Below are 20,808 nucleotides of genomic sequence, written 5' to 3'. Positions count from 1 at the left end.
CGATCCAACAGGTCTAGTCAATGTATAATCCCTCCACCACCTCCTGGCGGAACCCGTCATCTGAAATATAGCAAAATCAACCCCATTGGTCTCAACTATACCCATGTTCTGTAGCACCTCATGTCAGCGTTCAAGATAATCTTGTGGGTCCTCAGAAGGTGTACCACTTAAGTGAACTGGAAAGAGCTTGGTAAACTTATCCAGTCTCAATAAGGCCTCAAAATACATGGCGGGCCTATCACCGGTCTGTGCTGCAACAACTGGCTGAACTACCCCAACTAGCGAGGCTGCTGGAGTGTCTATGAACCATTCGGAATCTGAGCTGGTCCAATTGGTACATTTTGAACTGGAACCTCCTCCTGAAGATCCACCTAAGGTTCTACAACAGGTGTGGTTGCTCGAGCTCTGGACTGAGCTCTACCTCTGCTTCTACCTCGGCCTCTAGCGCGACTTCGGCCTCGGCCCTTGCCCCTAGTCGTAGCTGTCACTGGGGGATCTGGCTCCTATCTGGTTGTAGACGCAGTGCCTATTCTCGCCATTTGCGAGAGGACAAGAATAGAAGAGTTCAATCGTCAATGATAGAATAAAATCGCACGATATAGTAGAATAGAAGTGAAATTGTTCCTAAACTCTATAGCCTATGAGAGATAAGTACAGACGTCTCTGTACCGATCCTTCAAACTCTACTAAGCTTGCTCGTGACTCGTGAGACCTATGTAACCTAGTACTCTGATACCAACTGTCACGACCCGAAATTCCCTCCTTCTGACCGTTATGGCGCCTAACATTTCACTTGCTAGGCAAGCCAACGTTAGAATAATATTAGCCAATTTTTAAATAATTTTTAAATTATTAATAATCAAGGAAATAAAAGCGAAAGCAAAGTTTGAAATATAGTGAAATAATCCATAAAAAATAACGGTGTCTAAATACCATCGCAGAATTGGTGTCACAAGTGCATGAGCTTCTAGAATAATACAAATAAAGGTCTGAATAAAAATAAAGCTGTCTGGAAATAAATACACAGCTAAAGTAAAATAGACGGGGACTTCAGAACTGCGGACGCCATGCAGTTATACCTCAAGTCTCCTCCGAGTAGCTGAAATCCGAACAAGTCTATGGTACGCCGCTGGGACCAACTCCGAAATCTGCACAAGAAGTGCAGAGTGTAGTATCAGTACAACCGACCCCATGTACTGGTAAGTGCTGAGCCTAACCTCGACAAAGTAGTGACGAGGCTAAGGCGGGTCACTTACATTACTTGTACGCAATATTAGTAACAACAACAATAATAGAAATAAATCAGGTAACTCGTTTATAATAATTGAAGCTAACTCAGCAGTTATAACCAATTATCATTTCCATTAATTTTGTTGCAGTGTGCAACCCGCTCTCACAATATATTCACATTCAATTCAGTTGCGGCGTACAACTCGCTCCTCCAATATATTCATTTTAATCAAGTATGTTGCGGCGTACAACCCAATCCACCAATATATATATGTATGTCGACTTTTAAATAAATCTTTTGTGGCGTGCAACCCGATCCTCCAATATATACTTTTAATAAGTCTGTTGCGGCGTACAACCCGATCCTCCAATATGGACTTTTAATAAGTTTGTTTCGGCGTGCAACCCGATCCTCCAATATATTCATTTCAATCAATTCTGTTGCGGTGTGCAACCCGCTCCTCCAGTAAATTCATTTACCAATTCTTATAGAAGGAATTTCCCCAATAAATGCAACAATTAATATAAAATTATAAGACAATAAGCATACAATAATTATGATTTAATCATGAAACAGACAATGTCAAATAGCAAATTATTATAGAAATTAGAGAGAAAATAGGCAGTTTAATATTTAATATGCTAAATGTCAAATAACAATTAAGACACATAATTCAAGCAGCATGTAACAATTAATGCAGGAATTCAAGAATTAATAATTGGCAAAGAATAGGAGAGAAATAATTATTATAATAACTAATTCATGATTTAAAATAATTTATGATTTTTCAAGTAATTATGCAAATAATTAATTTGACGACGTATAGACACTCTTCACCTCGCCTATACGCCGTTCACATGCATTTCACATAACAAATAATTTAAGGGTTCTATTCCCTCAAGTCAAGGATAACCACGACACTTGCCTCGCTTTCCAAATTCCAATCAATTACTCGACCACAGCTTTTCCTTTTAAATTTGTCTCCAAAAGCTTCAAATCTATTCATAAACAATTCAATATACTCAATACGAATCATAGGAATTAATTCCATATGAATTTACTAATTTTCAGGATAAAAATCCGAAATTAATTAAAATATTTGATAGTGGGACCCATGTCTCAAATTCAGAAAAAACTTGCGAAATACGAACACCCGTTTTGCTACGAGTTCAACCATACAAAAATTATCCAATTCCGATATGAAATGGACCTTCAAATCTAAATTTTTTATTTTTGGAAAGTTTTACAAAAATTCTAATTTCTTCCATCTAAATCCGAAATAAATGATGAATATAGACATGGATTCGTGAAATATAATCATTTTTTGTTATATAACACTTACCCAGTTCAAAATCGTGAAAAACCTCTCAAAACTTTGCCTTAACCGAGCTCAAAATGACCAAAATGAGTAAAAATATCGGACTCTTTGATATATACACTGCCCAGACATTTCCGCACCTGCGGTGCCTGGGCTCGCACATGCGCGCTCGCATATGAGAGAAAAATCTCATATCTGCGAAATGGGCATGCCAGGCGAGGCCTCGCACCTGCGGAGGAAAAATGCGCACCTGCACTGCCTTCCGCTTCTGCGATTGCTAAGTCCGCTTTTACGGACGTGCGAGTGCGTGCAAGTTTCCGCACCTGCGGACCTTTGCCCAGCCTGCCCAGGCCGCTTCTGCGATGGAAGGCTCGCTTTTGCGAGCTCGCACCTGCGGTCAAAAATCCGCAGGTGCGATTATAACAGAAGGCAAAATTTCAGATTTTGCTTAAGTCTAATTCTTGTTCCGATTTCGATTCGAGTCACACTCGGGGTACTTGGGACCCCGTACGAATATACCAAAAAGTCTCGTAATATAATACGGACTTACTCGGGGTCTAAAATCACGTTAAATAACATCGAAATTGCAATTCACACCTCGATTCGAACTTTGAGTTTTAAACTTTTTAATTTGCAAATCTCGTGCCAAAACATATTAAATGAATCCGAAATGACTTCAAATTTGGCACACAAGTCATAAATGACATAACAGAGCTATTCAATTTTCCAGAATTGGATTCCGGCTCCGATATCAAAAAGTCAACCCCGTGGTCAAACTTGAAAATCTTTAGCCTTTAAATTACTAGTTTCCGTTAAATAGTCATAACTTGAGCTAGGGACCTCCAAATTAAATTTCGGGCATACGCTTAAGTCCCAAATCACGATACGGAGCTATCGGAACTGTCAAAATACTGATCCGGGTCTGTTTGCTAAAAATATTGATCAAAGTCAACTCAGTTGAGTTTTAAGGCTCTATTTCACATTTTAATCCATTTTTCACATAAAAATTTTCCGGAAAATTTTATGGACTGCTTACGCAAGTCGAGAAATGATAATTAGTGCTTTTCGAGGTCTTAGAATACAGAATTACTTATTAAATTTAAATATGATATTTTGGGTCATCACAGAATTATAGCACGACATCAACCTTAAATACTAAGAAAGTCTCATCAAGTCCTACAAATATACATCACGGAACTACACTAGACAGGGGTGGATCCACCCTTTAGGGTGGGGGTGGGGTGGCACCCGCTAGGTTGGTAAAATTATCTAATATTTTTAAGGAAATTATTTTAAACAAAGGTTAAATATTTGATCCTGCCACCCCAGTCGCAAACTAGACAAAGGTGCCATGACTGGTAAAATATTTTGAAAACTTTTCTCGTGTGTAAAATCCAAGTTTGAATTTATCTTGAACCTTGTCTAACTTTTCTTTTTCAATGTGCTTTTTATTTTCTTTGTCCCGGTCATTTCCTTTTGGGCACCTCCTAATTTTCTATTTGTCGTTTATAATTTTTTATAATCTTCTTTCCTCTATTCTATTATTTTATTTGTAATCTCTAGCAAGAACACTCAAAAAAGAGACTCCAAAAATTAAAAATTTCATAAAATATACATTTCTCTTAATCTCAAATCGTTTAACTTTTTTTCCAAAATCGAAAAACTTGGGTCTCAATAGAAATTCTGAATTGAGATCAAATTTAATTTTTTTAATTTATTTTTTATTATAAATTAGATTTAATTCTCAATAGAAATTTAATTTTTTTTTATTTTTTATTATAACATAATAAATTTATTCCATTCTATAGTTGTTAACCTGGAGAAAGCCTATGACAAAGTCCCGAGAGAGATTTCATGGAGATGTTTGGAGGCTAGAGGAGTGCCTGTAGCTTATATTAGAGTGATTCAGGACATGTGTGATGGAGCTAAGATACGGGTTAGGACAGCAGGAGGAGACTCTGACTACTTTCCGGTTGAGATGGGGTTCCACCAGGGATCAGCACTCAGCCCGTTTTTGTTTTCCTTGGCGATGGATTCATTGACGCGATACATTCAAGGGGAGGTGCCTTGGTGTTTGTTATTTGCGGATGATATAGTCCTGATTGATGAGACACGGGGTGGCATTAACGAGAGGCTGGAGATCTGGAGACATACTCTGGAGTCTAAGGGTTTCAAGTTGAGAAGGACCAAGATAGAATACTTGGAGTGCAAGTTCAGCGGTGTTACCCAGGAGGCGGACAGGGATGTGAGGCTCGATACGCAAGTCATTCCTAGTAGAGAGAGTTTCAAGTATCTGGGGTCTATAATTCAGAAGGATGGGGAGATAGATGAGGATGTCACACACCTTATCAAAGCAGGGTTGAGGCTCGCTTCCGGTGTCTTGTGTGATAAGAATATGCCGTTGAGACTTAAGGGTAAGTTCTATAAGGTAGTGGTTAGACCGACTATGTTGTATGGGGCGGAGTGTTGGCCAGTCAAAAACTCCCATGTCCAGCATATGAAAGTAGCGTAAATGAGGATGTTGAGATGGATGTGTGGGCATACTAGGTTGGATAGGATTAGGAATGAAGTTATTCGGGACAAGGTGGGAGTGGCCCCTGTGGAGGAAAAGATGCGTGAGGCAAGGTTGAGATGGTTCGATCATGTTAAGAGGAGAAGCACAGATGCCACAGTCAGGAGATGTGAGAGGTTGGCCTTGGGAGGTGAGAGGAGGGGTAGAGGTAGGCCAAAGAAGTCTTGGGGAGAGTTGATCAGGCGGGACATGGCGCAACTTGAGCTAACCGAGGACATGACCCTAGATAGAAGGGTGTGGAGGTTGAAGATTAGGGTATAAGGTTAGTAGGTAGTCGTGCATTCCCCTTTGTCTTCTCTAGTTCGATTGTATTAGTGCTAGTACGGTACCCTTTTTTCTTAGTTTTGCTATATTCGCATGTCTTGTTCCGTTATTACTTGCCATCAGTAATTGCATAGTTTACTAGCAGTACTTCGTTCATATTCTCATTTGCTGCCTTGGACTTAGTTTTCTAAATATATTATCTTGCTATTACTTGTTATCGGTACCTCTTTCATATTCTCTGTTGCTATCTTCGATTTAGTTTTCTAATTATTTGTCTTGCTATTACTTGCTATCAAGGCTTCTTTCACCTTCGTTAGCCGATGGTCTATCAGAAACAGTCTCTCTGCCCTTCCAGGGTAGGGGTAAGGCTGCGTACATCCTACCCTTCCCAGACCCCACTTGTGGGATTATACTGGGTGGTTGTTGTTGTTGTTGTATTTTATGGTTGTTAAATACAATTTAAATCTCTTTATTAAATTATGATGAATATTTCGCAAGCATTGTCTAGAAAAATATGAGATTTATGATTTAATTTTTGGGATCTTGTAGTTTATCTAATTCTGCATTTATCTATGGGTTATAATTTCTCTATTGAAGATATTTTCTTACTTTTTCTTATTCTTATTGGTGTAATTCCCTTATTAAAGATGTTATTTTACTTGTGCAAATTTATTTTTAGTTTACAAAAAAAAGATATAGTTTCCTGGCAAAAATATTGATTTTACTTGTGCTGTTTATAATAAAGATGTGATTCCTTCTTTAAAATCCTAATTATGTTTGCTTCTTGATGTCTGAGATGTATTTTTATATAACAACAACAACAACATACCTATTGAAATTTCACATACAGGGTCTGGAAAATATTTTTATATTTGTAAATAAAAAATACCTATTAAATTGCCAGATTAAAAAAAAATATTCCGAACAAACTGTATATTAATCATTACAAGATATACATTAAAGGAAATTGTGGTACCCCACCTTCTAATATTAGATCCGCCTCTGACACTAGACACAAGAATACCAAAAATAGTATAGTAAAAGTTACAGTTCAAAAGGCTGTACCAAGCTAGAAATAAATCAAATAATAGAAATTCTAAAAATGTATACCTTTAAATGTGAGTTTCAGCTAATCTTCTTTATGTTTTCACATTTTCGTCAAATCTAACAAAGAGAGTTCAGTAAATATTTGATGGAGACCAAAAGTATTATTTTTTGACAAAATCAAAACTATTTAGTATATACTCCTACTTAATACTAGACTACTTTGATACTACCCTCAAACATAAGACACTATTTTTGTCATTTTCTCTACTTAATACAATCAACCAAAAGACGCTGACTCCAAAATTGCTCCTCTCCTATCGCCTATTGCTAAAACGGTCGAAGTGAGGAGCAGGCACTAATTTGGGATGGATGCTGCTAAAGGAGGAGGAGTGGTGAAGCACATATTGCTAGCCAAGTTCAAAGATGGAATTCCAGCTGACCAAATCGACCAACTGATTAAGCAATATGCTAATCTTGTCAATCTCATTGAACCCATGAAAGCTTTTCATTGGTATTTATTCTCTCCTCCATAAAATTTTCAACATTTCTGCTCAACCCCTTTTTGCCTAATCTGTGGTTGATTTCTCTCTTTCTAGTTTACTAAACAACATTGGAGCAACCCCTCTTTATGTATGTGTGTGTGTGTGTTTTAGGTTCAATGTTGACATTCTTGGTTCTTATCTTTAGAAAAATAGAAACTTTGGCATTCTTGGTTTTCATTAGGGTATTGATTTTGGTAAGTTGAAGGTCAATTTGAAAAAGAAATTTTTTTAAGATCTGTTGTACTTAGCTGATTGGGATGTAGATCCAGGAAAAAAAAACTTACAATTTATAGATCAAGTGTTGGAGAGCACATTTATGTCAGTTATTAGGTTATGACTTGTTAGATGGAACATTAACCGGCGACGTCAAGCTAGTAAACCGCTACTTCTAAAATATTTGTTAAGGTCACCTACCATTCAAGAGGCAATGTGTTATGGTCCATTGTAAGGTATAGGACTTGAGTCCCACATCGGTATTGTAATGTGCTGATATGGGGTTTATATGGCCTTGGACTCTCCCACCTCAATAGCTAGCTTTTGGGGTGTGGTTCTCCCTATGGGTTGTATCATAGTGGTCTCCATGTCGACAAATTTGAATAGAAGAAAATGACCCCACAAAGATCGCCATTATTTACACATCTAGATATCACAACATTTTGTCAGGAGATAATAAGGTTTTGTGACTTTGTGCTGAGAAGCAAAACTGACCTTCATAATATGTAACTCGCCCACCCCTGTTCTGTCCGTCCCTTCCTCCAGAGTTTACGAAAATTGTGGTCTTTCCCACTTCGCCCTGCCTTACTCAAAGGCTCCCCCTCCTGCCTAATTGCCATTCCTAGCCAAAAATGTTCAGCTTCTACTTGTCTTGATGAGCTTTGCTCACTTCCCACGGAAGTTATGACACTAAAGTTCCACTTATGAACTCCCATGGTTTTGGTCTAATGGTAAGAGCACAACTCATGATATCTGGGCTAGGCGCACATCACGGGTTCGAACCGTGCCGCAGATAAAAACCTAGTATTGAGGATCCATTATTAGTTGCGCCTCATCCAAAAATTGCACATATAAACTCTGAACTTTAAGAGATTATCCTGCTGAATTAAACTCAATTTTGATTGATATTTGCTTAGTGGAAAAGAATGTGGAGGTAATATTTTGGCTTGCTTCTGGTGACAAAGCTCTAAGGCTTTATATCTAGGAACTTGGGCAAAAAGGATATTATGAGGTATTAGAATGCTAGCCTTGAGACACTTTGGTAATGACTCCTGCTTGTTCTCATGATCAAAATGGAGTGGCATTTTATTTATTGAAGTTCATACAAGTATTGAAATGTAATTTGTGTCACTATTGCAGGGGTGAGAATGTGAGCATAGAGAACTTCCACCAAGGTTTCACTCATGTTTTTGAGTCAACGTTCGACAGTACAGAAGGTATTGCAGAGTATATAGATCATCCGACTCATGTTGAATATGCAAATATATTGCTTCCTCAGCTGGAGAAAGTCCTTGTCATTGACTACAAACCAGAGAAAGTCGGTCCCTGAAGTGGTTTCACAAATGGATGCACTTGGTGATAACTGATAGGGATCAGTTTTACTCTGATATTTACTTTGCTGTACTGAAATCCAGTAAGAATGACAAACTTTTCTGAAGGTCTGTGTCTTGCTTGTTTGAAACTATTATCTCACTTGACAGCCGCCAACACGAGTGACTTATGGTCAGTTTGAACTGTTTAAACTTATATTGTTATTACAATCTCGAGGGAGAACACTCCTCTTTCTTCTCTAAACGGGGGAATGAATGATGAACAGCATAAGCGCGTTAATAAACTCGGATTTGTTATGTAGTTGGTTTAAGATAAGGGGTCTCTTATCCTCGATAGATTCTAAGTGTTTTCATTACCTCCTTTTACATAGAAGGGAGAACACATTCATTGTTCATGGGCAACATGAGTGCCATGGATCATTGCTCTAGATAGCTTCCGCAGGTTTCCTTTTCTCTTTTTTTTTTCTTTTTTAGCTTGCGATTCACCGAAGATTATTTATTTTGAGTGAACAAATCTCAAAGGCAACCCAACAACAACCCAGTGTATTCCCATAAGTGGGATTTGGGGAGGATAGGATGTAAGCAGCCTTACCCCTACAATACGAGAGAGAGCAGTAAATGGCACTTTGAATGGTGATGGACAAACCATGCTAAATGACTTGCGGTTGTCCAAATGATCCCTTTTTCAATTAAGTAGAAAGATAAACTGGTTTAACCATTAAATTTCTGTTTGACACAATATACTCTTTTTTTGTACTAACCATTTGTTATAAGAAGTTTACTAGTTCGACTAATTTGGATTCACACCTCCCTGACACAGTATACTCATTATTGCAAGAATCCATGTCAACAATGAAGGGCAAAAGGAACAAGGGATGGTATACAATTGGCTAACAAAGCAACAATCACCTCTCAATAGTTTGATACCAGTGAGACTCCTTTTATGCAGAGTTAAAACAAGGATATTCAACTAGAAAGTTACTGTCCATCTTTGAAATGGCACCTCATCCATGCAAAGTTCTTTGAAAGTACATGTAAGGAGAATAATTATACAAATTAATGAGTAATCCCCTGAATATTTGGTAATGAAAATGCTTCCCTTAACAAATAAAACATTACTGAGTCTGTTTTATCAAGTTAAATATCCTACTCTCAAGAGCATCATTAAATGGAAAGAAAGCCCCATAAATTTCAATAAAGCAAAATGGCTCAACGCTGATCAAAACTCAACGAAACTCAAATGAATGGAATGTAAACTCGACATATAGCTCCTGTCTTTTATTACAGATATGAATATGCAGAAGAGAAACATTAATTTGTAGGTTGTTTGTTTACCAAATTAAGAGAGAAGGGGGAGGAAATTTCTGTTCAAGATATACTTGAGTGATGAGATGGCGATTAGAAAATCAGCTCAAAGTATTCAAAGAACTCAGAGGAAAAACAAAAACAAGGATATGACACTATTTCTATATGTGAATGGGCTTGTCGTAAGTGGCCATGGCTGCTTCTTTCAGAGCCTCGCTCATTGTTGGATGTGCATGGCATGTACGAGCAATGTCCTCACTTGATGCTCCATAATGCAAAGCCAAGACAGCCTCGTGAATAAGCTCCCCTGCATTTGGTGACATAATATGGACACCCAAGATTTTGTCGGTCTCCTTCTCAGCAAGTACCTTTACGATTCCCTCAGCATCATCAATTGCCTTGGCCCTACTGTTTGCAAGGAAAGGAAATTTGCCTACGCGATAATCAACTCCAAGTGCCTTCACTTGTTCTTCAGTTTTCCCAACAGAAGCCACCTCTGGGTGAGTGTAAACAACACCAGGAACCAAATCGTAGTCCACATGACCCTCCTTTCCTGCAATGAATTCCACACAGGCAACACCATCCTCCTCTGCCTTGTGAGCCAGCATTGGCCCAGGGATGACATCACCAATCGCATGTACCCCCGGGACATTAGTGACAAAACGTTCATTGACCAAGATTCGACCAGCCTTGTCAGTTTCAACACCTATCTTGTCCAATCCAAGCCCAGAAGTGAACGGAATTCTACCAGCAGAAACAAGAACAACATCAGCCTCAAGAGTAGTTTGATCACCACCAGCTGCAGGTTCAAGGGTCAACTTCACACCATTGCCAACAGTCTCAACTGACACCACCTTAGTTTTAAGCATGAACTTCATCTTTTGCTTCTCAAGAGAACGTTGGAATTGCTTGCGAACTTCACCATCCATGGCTGGAACAATATCAGGTCCAAATTCAACAACAGTCACCTCTGAGCCAAGACGGCCCCAGACAGATCCCATTTCAAGGCCTATGTAGCCAGCACCAATAACAACCAATTTTTTTGGAACTTCGGTCAAAGCTAAAGCTCCGGTGGATGATACAATTCTCTTCTCATCAATGGTTAGACCAGGTAAACTTTTGACGTCAGAACCAGTCGCAATTATAATATTCTTCCCCTTAACGACAGTATTACCACCTTCCACAGTGTCAACAGAAACTTCAGAAGGAGAAAGGAATTTGCCATAGCCCTTGACATAGTTCACTTTGTTCTTCTTGAATAGACCCTCAATACCTCGTGTTAGGTTAGCCACAGCTTTATCTTTTTGGCCCATCATGGCTGGAAGATCTACCTCAACAGAAGAGAACTTCACACCATGACTAGCAAATGAATGTTGAGCTTCATGGTACATGTGGGAGGAATGAAGAAGTGCCTACACATGAAAAGAAGAAAGACTAAACATGAAGAATTACCTCAAATGCTGACCACAAAGCTTCGAGCACACTCATTGACAAGATATGTAGGCATAACTCAAGCACTACTCTACCAAATTTATTTTCAGAGCACCGTTGTTAACTTACAATGCAGAAGAATGACCTTAAGTGCATGATGTCACAAAAACAGAATGACAACTAGCAACCTACTAGAGCATAACTCTATAATTTAGCATTATTAGGAGAAAAGTGGAGATCATAAGATAAATATGCACCCTATGGACAACTATGGTTAACCTATTGCACATTAGGTTATATATGATTTCCAATCAAAATGGTCTCCCAGGGAAGTTAAGTCTTTGGATTCACAATAGGAGCAATGTTATTAAAAGCCATCAGTTTGTCACTTAAAGTGATGAAGCGATTTGCGAAGCGAGGGGTTATCTCTTCATGGGCAAAGCTGAGAAATGTGCACTTCAAAGAAGCATGCACTTTAATTCTCACTTTTCGTTTCAAGCCCCATTGACCATGTCACTTTTTTGTGATTTTCTCTTTTAAGAACACTGAGCAGGAGAAGCCTCAAGCATGTCACATTCGAAGGGCATCAAAGAGACTGAGTTAGCCATATGGGAAAAGTTGTGCACATATACTTCAGTTTAAAGTATCACTTAAAATATGTCTTGCTAAGCAGCCAAAACCAAGGGAAGAATGCACAATCACTGGAAACAATATTTAACCTTCAAACCTTTGATGAAAAATAGGAGAAAGTTAAGTCTACTAAGTATTTGCAAGATAAAGCTTTCACTAAGATCAAAATCTACATCAACATAGTATACCTCATTTATGGCAGATCAACCAGAACTTTGATCTTTAATTAACATCACTAAAACTATTGAAAGGAGAACTGCCACATTTTAAACTTTAAATTTACGAAAAATGAATAAGTTTGAAGTACAAAGTACCTAGGTACCTATAATTCTCTCTGTTACAAGTCAACTCATCAATTTGTTTTATTAGACGTCAACTCATCAATTGAAAAATCAGAATATCCAGTAGCCTTCCAGTAATTTCCCACAACTGATGTCTGCTTCTACTCATATTCAAAGAACAATATCACGCTCATCAACTAAAATAATTTCACTGTTGATTATGCAAGGTACCTTTACTTCTATATGCAAGTCACAAATCAACTCATCAAGTGGAAATTAGTACTTCCAATATCCCCTTCTAATACTTTCATATCACTCAATTTACTTCTAGCTTTTATTTTATTTTATTTTATTTTATCTTATCTCACATTTAGATAAAATAACTTAATTTTAGTTTAAGTAGAAATTGCAAATCATATTTAGTACTAAAAATAACATATCATTCATTATGCAGCATATGTCTAATATCAACATCTTTAGAGACAATTACAGTTTCCTTTCTCTTTTATCAACCAAAAAATATATAATTAACATCTCACAGCTGGATAGTCAGAAATTACATACTACTACACTATTTGGCGGTCTTTCTTATTTTTCCTTTTTCCGTATGGGTGGGCTTTGACACTTGATTGAAAAGTTAAGTTTGCCTCTATTGCATTGCAGCTAAAGAAAAGGAAGAAAACCAATTCCATCATCTCCACCTTGTAGGAGGACCAATTACGATGCTTTCAAAAATAGAACTTCTAAAAGTGGTACTTCAAAAGATGGTATAACATTTCCTTGATTATGACATTTTTCATCAAACGAAACAACTTCCCTCTTTTCAACTATCTTAACTTCATACTTATTCTACCTTACACTTAGACATTACTATTATTCTTAAATACGCAAAATTTTGACAAAACACTTTCTAAATTGCTAATTTTATTATTAATCTTTAATATATGCGTTTTGTCAAAAAAAAATCATCAAATAAATATACTACTACTTTATATGTTTTATCAAAAAATATTTTTAGCTTACCAAACACAACAAGGAAAATATTTTCCCTGGAAAATATTTTCTATAGAAAATGGCTTATACCATACGAAGTTTTCAATCCGCTTCCAAAGCTCATATTATAGAAACATCTACTATCCATTTATTTAATCCCTAAAATATCAAACTGATATTTGACAACGCTCTGAAATGTAATTCACAAGTTAACAAAAAGAATACTGCAAAGAACGTATTTTAAGCTCGATATTCAATAGCACAATACTCTCAATCGACATAATCGTCTTCACGTTAATTAAATACATAACTAAAATCTGAATTGTCACATACTATCGCAAAAATCAACAGAATCGTAATACCAAGCAATAGCAAAATCAATAGATCTACAAAATTGTTAAGAAAATCAAAATAAATAGTAAAAATGTTTTACCTTAGAAGGAATACAACCAACATTGAGACAGGTACCACCAAGGGTACCACGTTTCTCAATACAAGTAGTTTTAAGCCCAAGCTGTGCAGCTTTAATCGCCGCCACATAGCCGCCAGGTCCACCGCCGATAACGACGACGTCGTTTTCATCAGATCCCGAAGAGTAATTTCTGCTGAGAGAAAATGAATATTTGGATGTGCTATAGAGATATCTGGAAGATAAAATTGTTGTGGTCTTTCTTCTTGCTAAGCTCCCTATCGCCATTTTCTCCGGCTTCAAATTTCTGATCTATAATGAAAATTTGCGGCTTAAGGTTTTTGTAGAATATATGTATAGTGGAGGACCAGTTTGTTAAATGAAAATGAAAATATTCGTCTGCGAAGGTGTGCGCTGTTTTAGTTTTATTTATTGCAGCTTGTGATATGGTGCGTTGCAACAAGGCATAAATTGTCAAAATATATAAAAGTAAACATACTAGAAAATTTAGGGTCAGTCAATGTATAATATATTTATATATAATTTATTTTTTTATCTAGTTACACAGTATATTTCTTTTGCAAAGGGGTATCATTTGACACCCGTTTCTATAAGGTGGCTCCGCCACTGACAACAAGTTTTGTGATAAGTACTTTTTTATTTTTAATCGGGTGGAGTTAGAATTAGAAGTTTATGGATTCGAAATTCTAGTCTTTTTATTTGTAAATATTAAATAAATTTCCTAAGACAAGTATAGCATTTGGACCAAAGTTACTGGGTTCAGCCGAACTCGTATATTGAAGGCTAGCTCTACCCGTGTTTATTATGAAGCACTTTATCTCCAATGAAGAATTTTTCTATATGAATTCGGATTTAGTTGGGCTCAGTGTGAGTACCGGACACCAAATAGGGTGAAGTGCAGTAATAGTCACTTTTAAGCCGGCTATTTAAAATATATCCACAATTTACAATGTATATAAAGATTAGCCAATTTATCCAAATTTCATGACTAAGTATCTTGAATTTGGAAATTCAGGACTTAATGTCTTGAATTTTTGAGCTGCTAATTTGAAATTCAGAACTAAGTGTCCTGAATTTCTGAACTACAAATTTAAAATTCAGGACATAAGATTCGAACTTCATAACACAATTTACGAACTTTAGGACACGATATCCTGAAGTTTGAATTTTAAGATTTAAACTCTAGGACGTCGTGTCCTGAAGATTGAGCGAAATTGGGTAATCTTTAAATACACTGTAAAATGTGAATATCTTTAAATAGCCATACTTAAAAGTGGCTACCATTTGTTATTTCCACCACCAAATGACAAAATCAATTCTACCGTACAGAGTCCAACAAATTAGCCTCTATGGTTGGAGCACCCGAAATAGAGTCATTTTTGGTAAGGAACATGAGATTAATCAGTTCTTAGAACGGGTATTGAATATCGAATGGAGAATAAAAAATTTAGAGTAATTAATCCTAATTGCAAGTATTTGGTTGACAATATAAAAGATAATTCATGAATAACTAATATAGTATTTCATTTGACGGTACTAAATATTTATTTGTATTAAGCGATGAGAAAATATATGAAGCAGTATTTTATTTGTGATAGAAAGTGAAATACGAATACATGGGCAATATTAGCAACGCATGGATGAATTATTTGAAGCAAAAATGCCTTTTTAATTTAGTAATTCGTGTACAATAATCTTTTCATTATTACTCCCCTTGTCTGTGCGTTATAATCCTGTGAACAAAAGAAAAATGAATATTTAATATTTTTATTTTAAATAAAAAATTTCACCTAACCTTTATTTATTAGTATTAATATATTCTCAATTGTCATAATCTGTACCTTTTAATGTTAATTTATTCGTTTTGCTGCAAAGGCCACTTCTAAGTTCTAACAAGCTTTTTTCCCTGGTTTGACCATATCCTTGCTCGAAAAAAGGGGTCAAAAATGTAAGCTGAGAAATATAATAAGAGATGTCTCTTTGAGGATATTTGATTAAAAAAAGAGAAATACCACAAAAGCTCAACAGCTCACTGGCTAAAATAGTCATAATTCGAGCAACTATTGTATGAAATTGAATTCTAGTTGTGGCATGGCCAATCCTATGCCTCAATAATTCGTATGAAAAATTCATCTCAATAATTATATCTCAAATTCAAACAAATTGGGGTCGATTATATGAATCTCCTCCTACCATGTTACTCAATTTTCGTTTCAATTTTCTCAACAAAATATACTTTTTAAAGATTTATCATGAACTGGCCAGTTTTATTTTTGGTTACTAGCCTAACTTGAAACCGACAAGTTACTAGCCTAACTTGAAACCGACAATATAAGCAAACTCACACACGTGAAGCTAATTATTTAATAAAAGGGGAAAGAAAAAGAAAATAAAGGAGAACACCAAAAGATAAACGGATAAGAAAAGATTGAGATAGTTAGCACTTAGCACAAGTTAAAGGGATTGGTGATTCACACACTTGAGATAATGCATATGTTGGTCAAAAGGCATCTGATTCATCATATAGTAATAAAATATCCTTTTATCACAGGAAATTATGTCCTCACAAACTCTACCTCCTACTTGAACTCTTATTGTTTGGCTGACAATAGATTAGCTGATTAGGAGCCCTCCAATCTAGATGAGGCAGATCACTCTTTCTTCACATTGAAAGCCACACATTAATAAGTGCCTAAAAACAGGGAGTAAAACATAAAGCAACTTAAATTTGAGAAATAAGTCTATGATTTTACCACTAAGGGTATGTGGTCGGATAGATAGGATCCCTCCAACTCGGGGTCGAGCACTAGGGATGAAAGAAATGAGAATAGTGAACGCTTCCTCCTTTAATGGGCCTTACACACTACAATCCAGATTAATCGACGCCCTAATACAAATACCGGATACCGAGTGAAAACCCAAAAAGAAAAACTATGGTTTAAACTATTGAATATAGATGGCTGAAATGGTAAAATGCATTATGACAAAACAAGATGAATTTCAGAAATAACTCAAATATCACACCGTGAGTTATCCTTTCATTAAAAAGAATTGGCAGCACATATACTACTAGAATGCACTAGCCTTACAAAACTGCTGGATGCTTTTTCTCACTTCCCTGAAGCAGCCTCAAACAGATTAAAGTTATTGTTCACAAAATCAGAATTAAACAATAATCCGTTTTAACACATTGTAGTAAAAAATATTATTATGGTCAAACAATGGTAGTTCTCACTCAATTGCTTCCTAACAAACTCTGCAGCTTCTTCCTCGCCTCTTCGGACAAACTACAACACCTGAATCTTGGCCTTTGGGATGGAACTGAATCCCGGTGATCAGGAGAAGCAAAGCACACAACAATTGCAGTGAGGTTGTCGTCTACGTCCCTACATAAAGCGTGATTCACAAGTTCTTTAGCAGACTCTTGTGGGTCATTATGTAGCCTAAGCTCACGGCGGACAACATTCACTGCTTCTTGGTTCGACATCACATCCCAGATACCATCGCAACCAATTATCATGAACTCGTCATCTTCAGTCAACAACATTTGCTTAACTTCGGGTTCTGCTGTAAGAGGAGATGCAGATCCAAACGGAAGCTTCATATACCAATCTCCAAGAGCACGAGTAACTGCAAGATCACCATTTAGGAAGCCATATTCAATAATACCGCCTAAGTTCTCAACTCTTTGTCGCTCCACCAGAGAAGTAGGCCTGTGATCTTGAGACAACTGAACTGCAACACCTTTCCTACAAAGGACAGCACGACAATCACCGGCATTAGCAACAACCAGATGTCTTCCCAAAACCAGGGCCGTTATTGCTGTTGTTCCACAAGCGGCATTAACTCTACATTCATCAGCCAAGGCACGATCAGCTTTTAAGAACGCTCTACAGTGAGAACTCTCCAATTCTTCCATGAATTCTTGATCAACAACAGATGCTTGCGGCAAATCAGCATCTTCAAAGAAAAATCTCATTGCGTTAGTCCTGACGTAAGCTGCTGCATCAGCACCTCCGTGACCATCGAAAACAGCATAAAATGCGCCGGGAAGAGGCCAATTGTATAGAGAACCCAACTGAGCTGAAAGATCATCAACACGAATATGTTCATCTTCGTTGGATCTACGAGGTCCAATATCAGTGTAGCTACCCGAACGAACAGCAGGGATAAATTTGCTTCTAGCTGAATCGATTATAGTTGTTGGAGTACTAGTTGAGCATCTCACACCCTGAAAATTGCAAAATATAAAAGGTCAAAACATTGCATTTTAATCACACTAACCACATATAGAAGTAACAAATGTCAACAAGCACAACAAAAATTAAAAACTCATTCGAGCATAGCCACATAAGAAATGAGATCATACAGCCAAATAACTGAAAACCATAATCTTCAACGAAATTCCCATTCAGAAAGTACACCCCAAAAAAAAAAAAAGGGTTAATTATCTGGTGAGACCTAATAAAATTTAAGCAAGCTAATCCAATTCCTTCAGTGAATAGAAAAATCAACCAACTACACCTTAATTCCAAACAAGTTCCAATCAGGTATATGAGATCTCTCAAAGAATTCATCATAGTTACACAACTTTTAGAATGACTGTCAACTTAAATAAAAATTCAGTTTAATTCAATTTCTTTAGGTAATAAATAAATCAATCAACTACACCTCAATTCCAAGCTAGTCCCAGTCAGCTATATGAGACTTCTCAAAGTATTCATCATAGTTACACAATTTCAGAATTAAAAACAATCCAAAAAGAAAAATTAAACTTCTTTCTTTTCCTCCCGTTTTCATAGCAATAATAAACATCAGATTAACTTTTTTACCTCGAACCCTAAATAATACTTACATCAGAACCTCTATGCAGCTCCAAGAATATCTATACTTCTAACCTATCAATAACTAATGATCACGCTCGTTATTAAAAAACAAGGTCACTAATGATCATGCTAAGGCAAAAATTATTTATTACATGTTGGTGGCGAAAGCAGGATAAAAGGTGAACATACAAAGAAGCTAAGGGGATTCAATATCGAATATCTATACATGAAAAAAAAAATTGAACTTATATACACAGTATAATAGCGGCGGAAGGGGGATCGCCTGAACCCCTTCCGCCCACCTAGCTCCGCCCCTGGCCGGCGGTAGCAGATACCTAATAATTAGTCAAAAACTAGCTCAAACACCACCGTTATTAAAAAAAAATAGACAAAACGAGAAATAATATAGGAAGAGAAGAGAGGAAATCGGAGACGTACCGAATCAGAACGAGAAATATCAATGGAAACCGAATCAACAGAAACGCTCAAAATCTCGGCATCAACAACTACCATCGTATTCATCGTCGTTGAACTCTTCTTCACAATCATCAAAACTAAAATCAACAAAAATTTGTTAAACAGAAATCTTGTTTATCGAACGTTGTTTGGTTTAAGAGATTATTAGGGTTTAATATAATCCTTGAAATTTTGAGAAAAGCAGGTGATTTTTGAGAATTTATAGAGGATTAAAGAGGCGGCTTAAGAAAGTTGAGCTTACTCGGATTAAATAGTCGTGTGGGTAGGAACGCGTAACGCAAAAGCAAAAATAGCCAATTCTCCACCTTATATAAAAAGGAAAAAAGTCTCCTACGTAATTATTTTCCTTTTTGGATTTGGTTTATGTACAGGAAAGTCAAACTCTTAGGGGTGGTATGTACAATGGATATGGGATAAAAATTTAGTTCTGTTTAATCCCTTATTTGATAATTAATTTTAGTATAAATTATTTCAGGATTAAAAATACTAACAGAATAATTTATATTTTTCAGACGATGGATAAAAATTTCAGGATAAGTTATCCCAGGTTAAAGCAGTGAAATTGACGATACCAAGATTAATATAATGTACCAAACGATCAATAAAAATAATATCAGTATACCCAATATAATTAATCCCAATATAACTATTCACACATACCTTGTCTTCAAACCAAACGGCCTAATGTATATTTAATTAAAAAAAAAAATTACCGGTTTCAGTTTTGTATTTGGTATATACTATAATTCATCACCATCAATTTTTTTTCATAATTACCACTTTATTTCATTTTATATCATAGTATTTGGTTATGTAAGAAATAGACCCTCAATTTAAAAAGTTAACTCAATGATTGTTTAAAATCATATAAGAGGACCAAATATCCTATTCAAAACTGATAGATACTCTAACACTTCTCGCATTTGAAGCGTGATTCGCGAACAATATAATATTGAGGGTTCAATATCGGGTTAAATCAAAAACTATGATGGGTCTAACTCTACTATCATTTAAAGGAAAGATCTTACATTTAACACAACCCAAAAGTTAATAGAATTGCTGAATATTATATAAGAAGACCAAAGATTCCATCCACAACCGATGTGGAACTCTAAATAGTTTAAGATATTAAATTTGACTTATATATTATGTCAAAATTATGATGGGCCTTATCTAGTGATCCGGGCTGTTTCGCTCTCGACGATGAAGCTTATCTCCTATTGTCTCACTAGCCAACTTTGACCCCCCGATTAGTATGAGGTCATTTTTAGTATTTAGAGTTTGCCTCGATTTGGTACTGTTCTAGCAGCCCGCTTGAAAAAGAAAGTGATAAAGGATGTATTTAGAGTTTGCCTCGATTTGGCCCCTAAATGATCAGTGATAAAGGATGTAGGGATGCAGAGACAGTCAAGAAGTTCGGCTAGAAGCAGCCACCCTCGAAAAAGTACGTAATAACTCACTAATCGAGTAAATGTTTTCATATGTTTCAAAATAAAAAGAGTATTACATAAATTAAAATGCATTGAGTAATGTTATAGAACTAGAAAATTCCTCTAGGCATATTTGAACTCGTGAGAATTGTGGCCTTTTCGATAATTTGTTGGTTGGAGAAAAGAAAAAGAAACTCGAAATAATGACCTCTTTCTTAGAAGCAAAGGACGTGTCACATCACCTTTGCTAATTACGTCATTTACTTGGTTTCCTATTATGCAAAAAACGTTGACTGATTTTTTAGGAGGAAATTTTAGAAAAATTACAAATCAAAAATGGTATTACGAACACTTTGCGAAAAAAAAAAAAAATTTATTTTATATTGTTACTTTGAATTTTTAATAATATGTTCTCTACTTATTTTTCGAGGGCGAACCAGCTTGTTATCACACATTAAAATTCCTCAAATCCTATTAATTTTCACGA

General features: G+C 36.3%; 3 protein-coding genes across 3 annotated transcripts; 1 reads left to right on the top strand and 2 right to left on the bottom strand.

The window, feature by feature from the left end:
• Positions 1 to 6,602: 6,602 nt before the first annotated feature.
• LOC104087491 (stress-response A/B barrel domain-containing protein HS1) lies at positions 6,603 to 8,762 on the top strand. Its single transcript, XM_009591973.4, has 2 exons — positions 6,603 to 6,943; positions 8,328 to 8,762. Exons 1-2 carry the CDS (start codon positions 6,798 to 6,800, stop codon positions 8,515 to 8,517), a joined length of 336 nt encoding a protein of 111 aa, XP_009590268.1. The 5' UTR covers positions 6,603 to 6,797; the 3' UTR covers positions 8,518 to 8,762.
• A 997-nt stretch (positions 8,763 to 9,759) lies between these two features.
• On the bottom strand, positions 9,760 to 13,988 carry LOC104087490 (dihydrolipoyl dehydrogenase, mitochondrial-like). Its single transcript, XM_009591972.4, has 2 exons — positions 13,592 to 13,988; positions 9,760 to 11,235 (listed from the first exon to the last, which is right to left on the bottom strand). The coding sequence occupies exons 1-2, from the start codon at positions 13,853 to 13,855 to the stop codon at positions 9,985 to 9,987; spliced, it is 1,515 nt and encodes a 504-aa protein (XP_009590267.1). The 5' UTR covers positions 13,856 to 13,988; the 3' UTR covers positions 9,760 to 9,984.
• Positions 13,989 to 16,586: 2,598 nt separating this feature from the next.
• On the bottom strand, positions 16,587 to 19,170 carry LOC104087489 (probable protein phosphatase 2C 49). Its single transcript, XM_009591971.4, has 2 exons — positions 18,853 to 19,170; positions 16,587 to 17,819 (listed from the first exon to the last, which is right to left on the bottom strand). The coding sequence occupies exons 1-2, from the start codon at positions 18,961 to 18,963 to the stop codon at positions 16,824 to 16,826; spliced, it is 1,107 nt and encodes a 368-aa protein (XP_009590266.1). The 5' UTR covers positions 18,964 to 19,170; the 3' UTR covers positions 16,587 to 16,823.
• Between the last annotated feature and the right edge of the window lie 1,638 nt (positions 19,171 to 20,808).

This window comes from Nicotiana tomentosiformis, chromosome 5 (genome assembly GCF_000390325.3).
Source record: "Nicotiana tomentosiformis chromosome 5, ASM39032v3, whole genome shotgun sequence".
NCBI classification, from domain to species: domain Eukaryota; kingdom Viridiplantae; phylum Streptophyta; class Magnoliopsida; order Solanales; family Solanaceae; genus Nicotiana; species Nicotiana tomentosiformis.
Note: the sequence above shows the minus strand (reverse complement) of the source record. Positions and strands in the feature narration are given on the sequence as shown.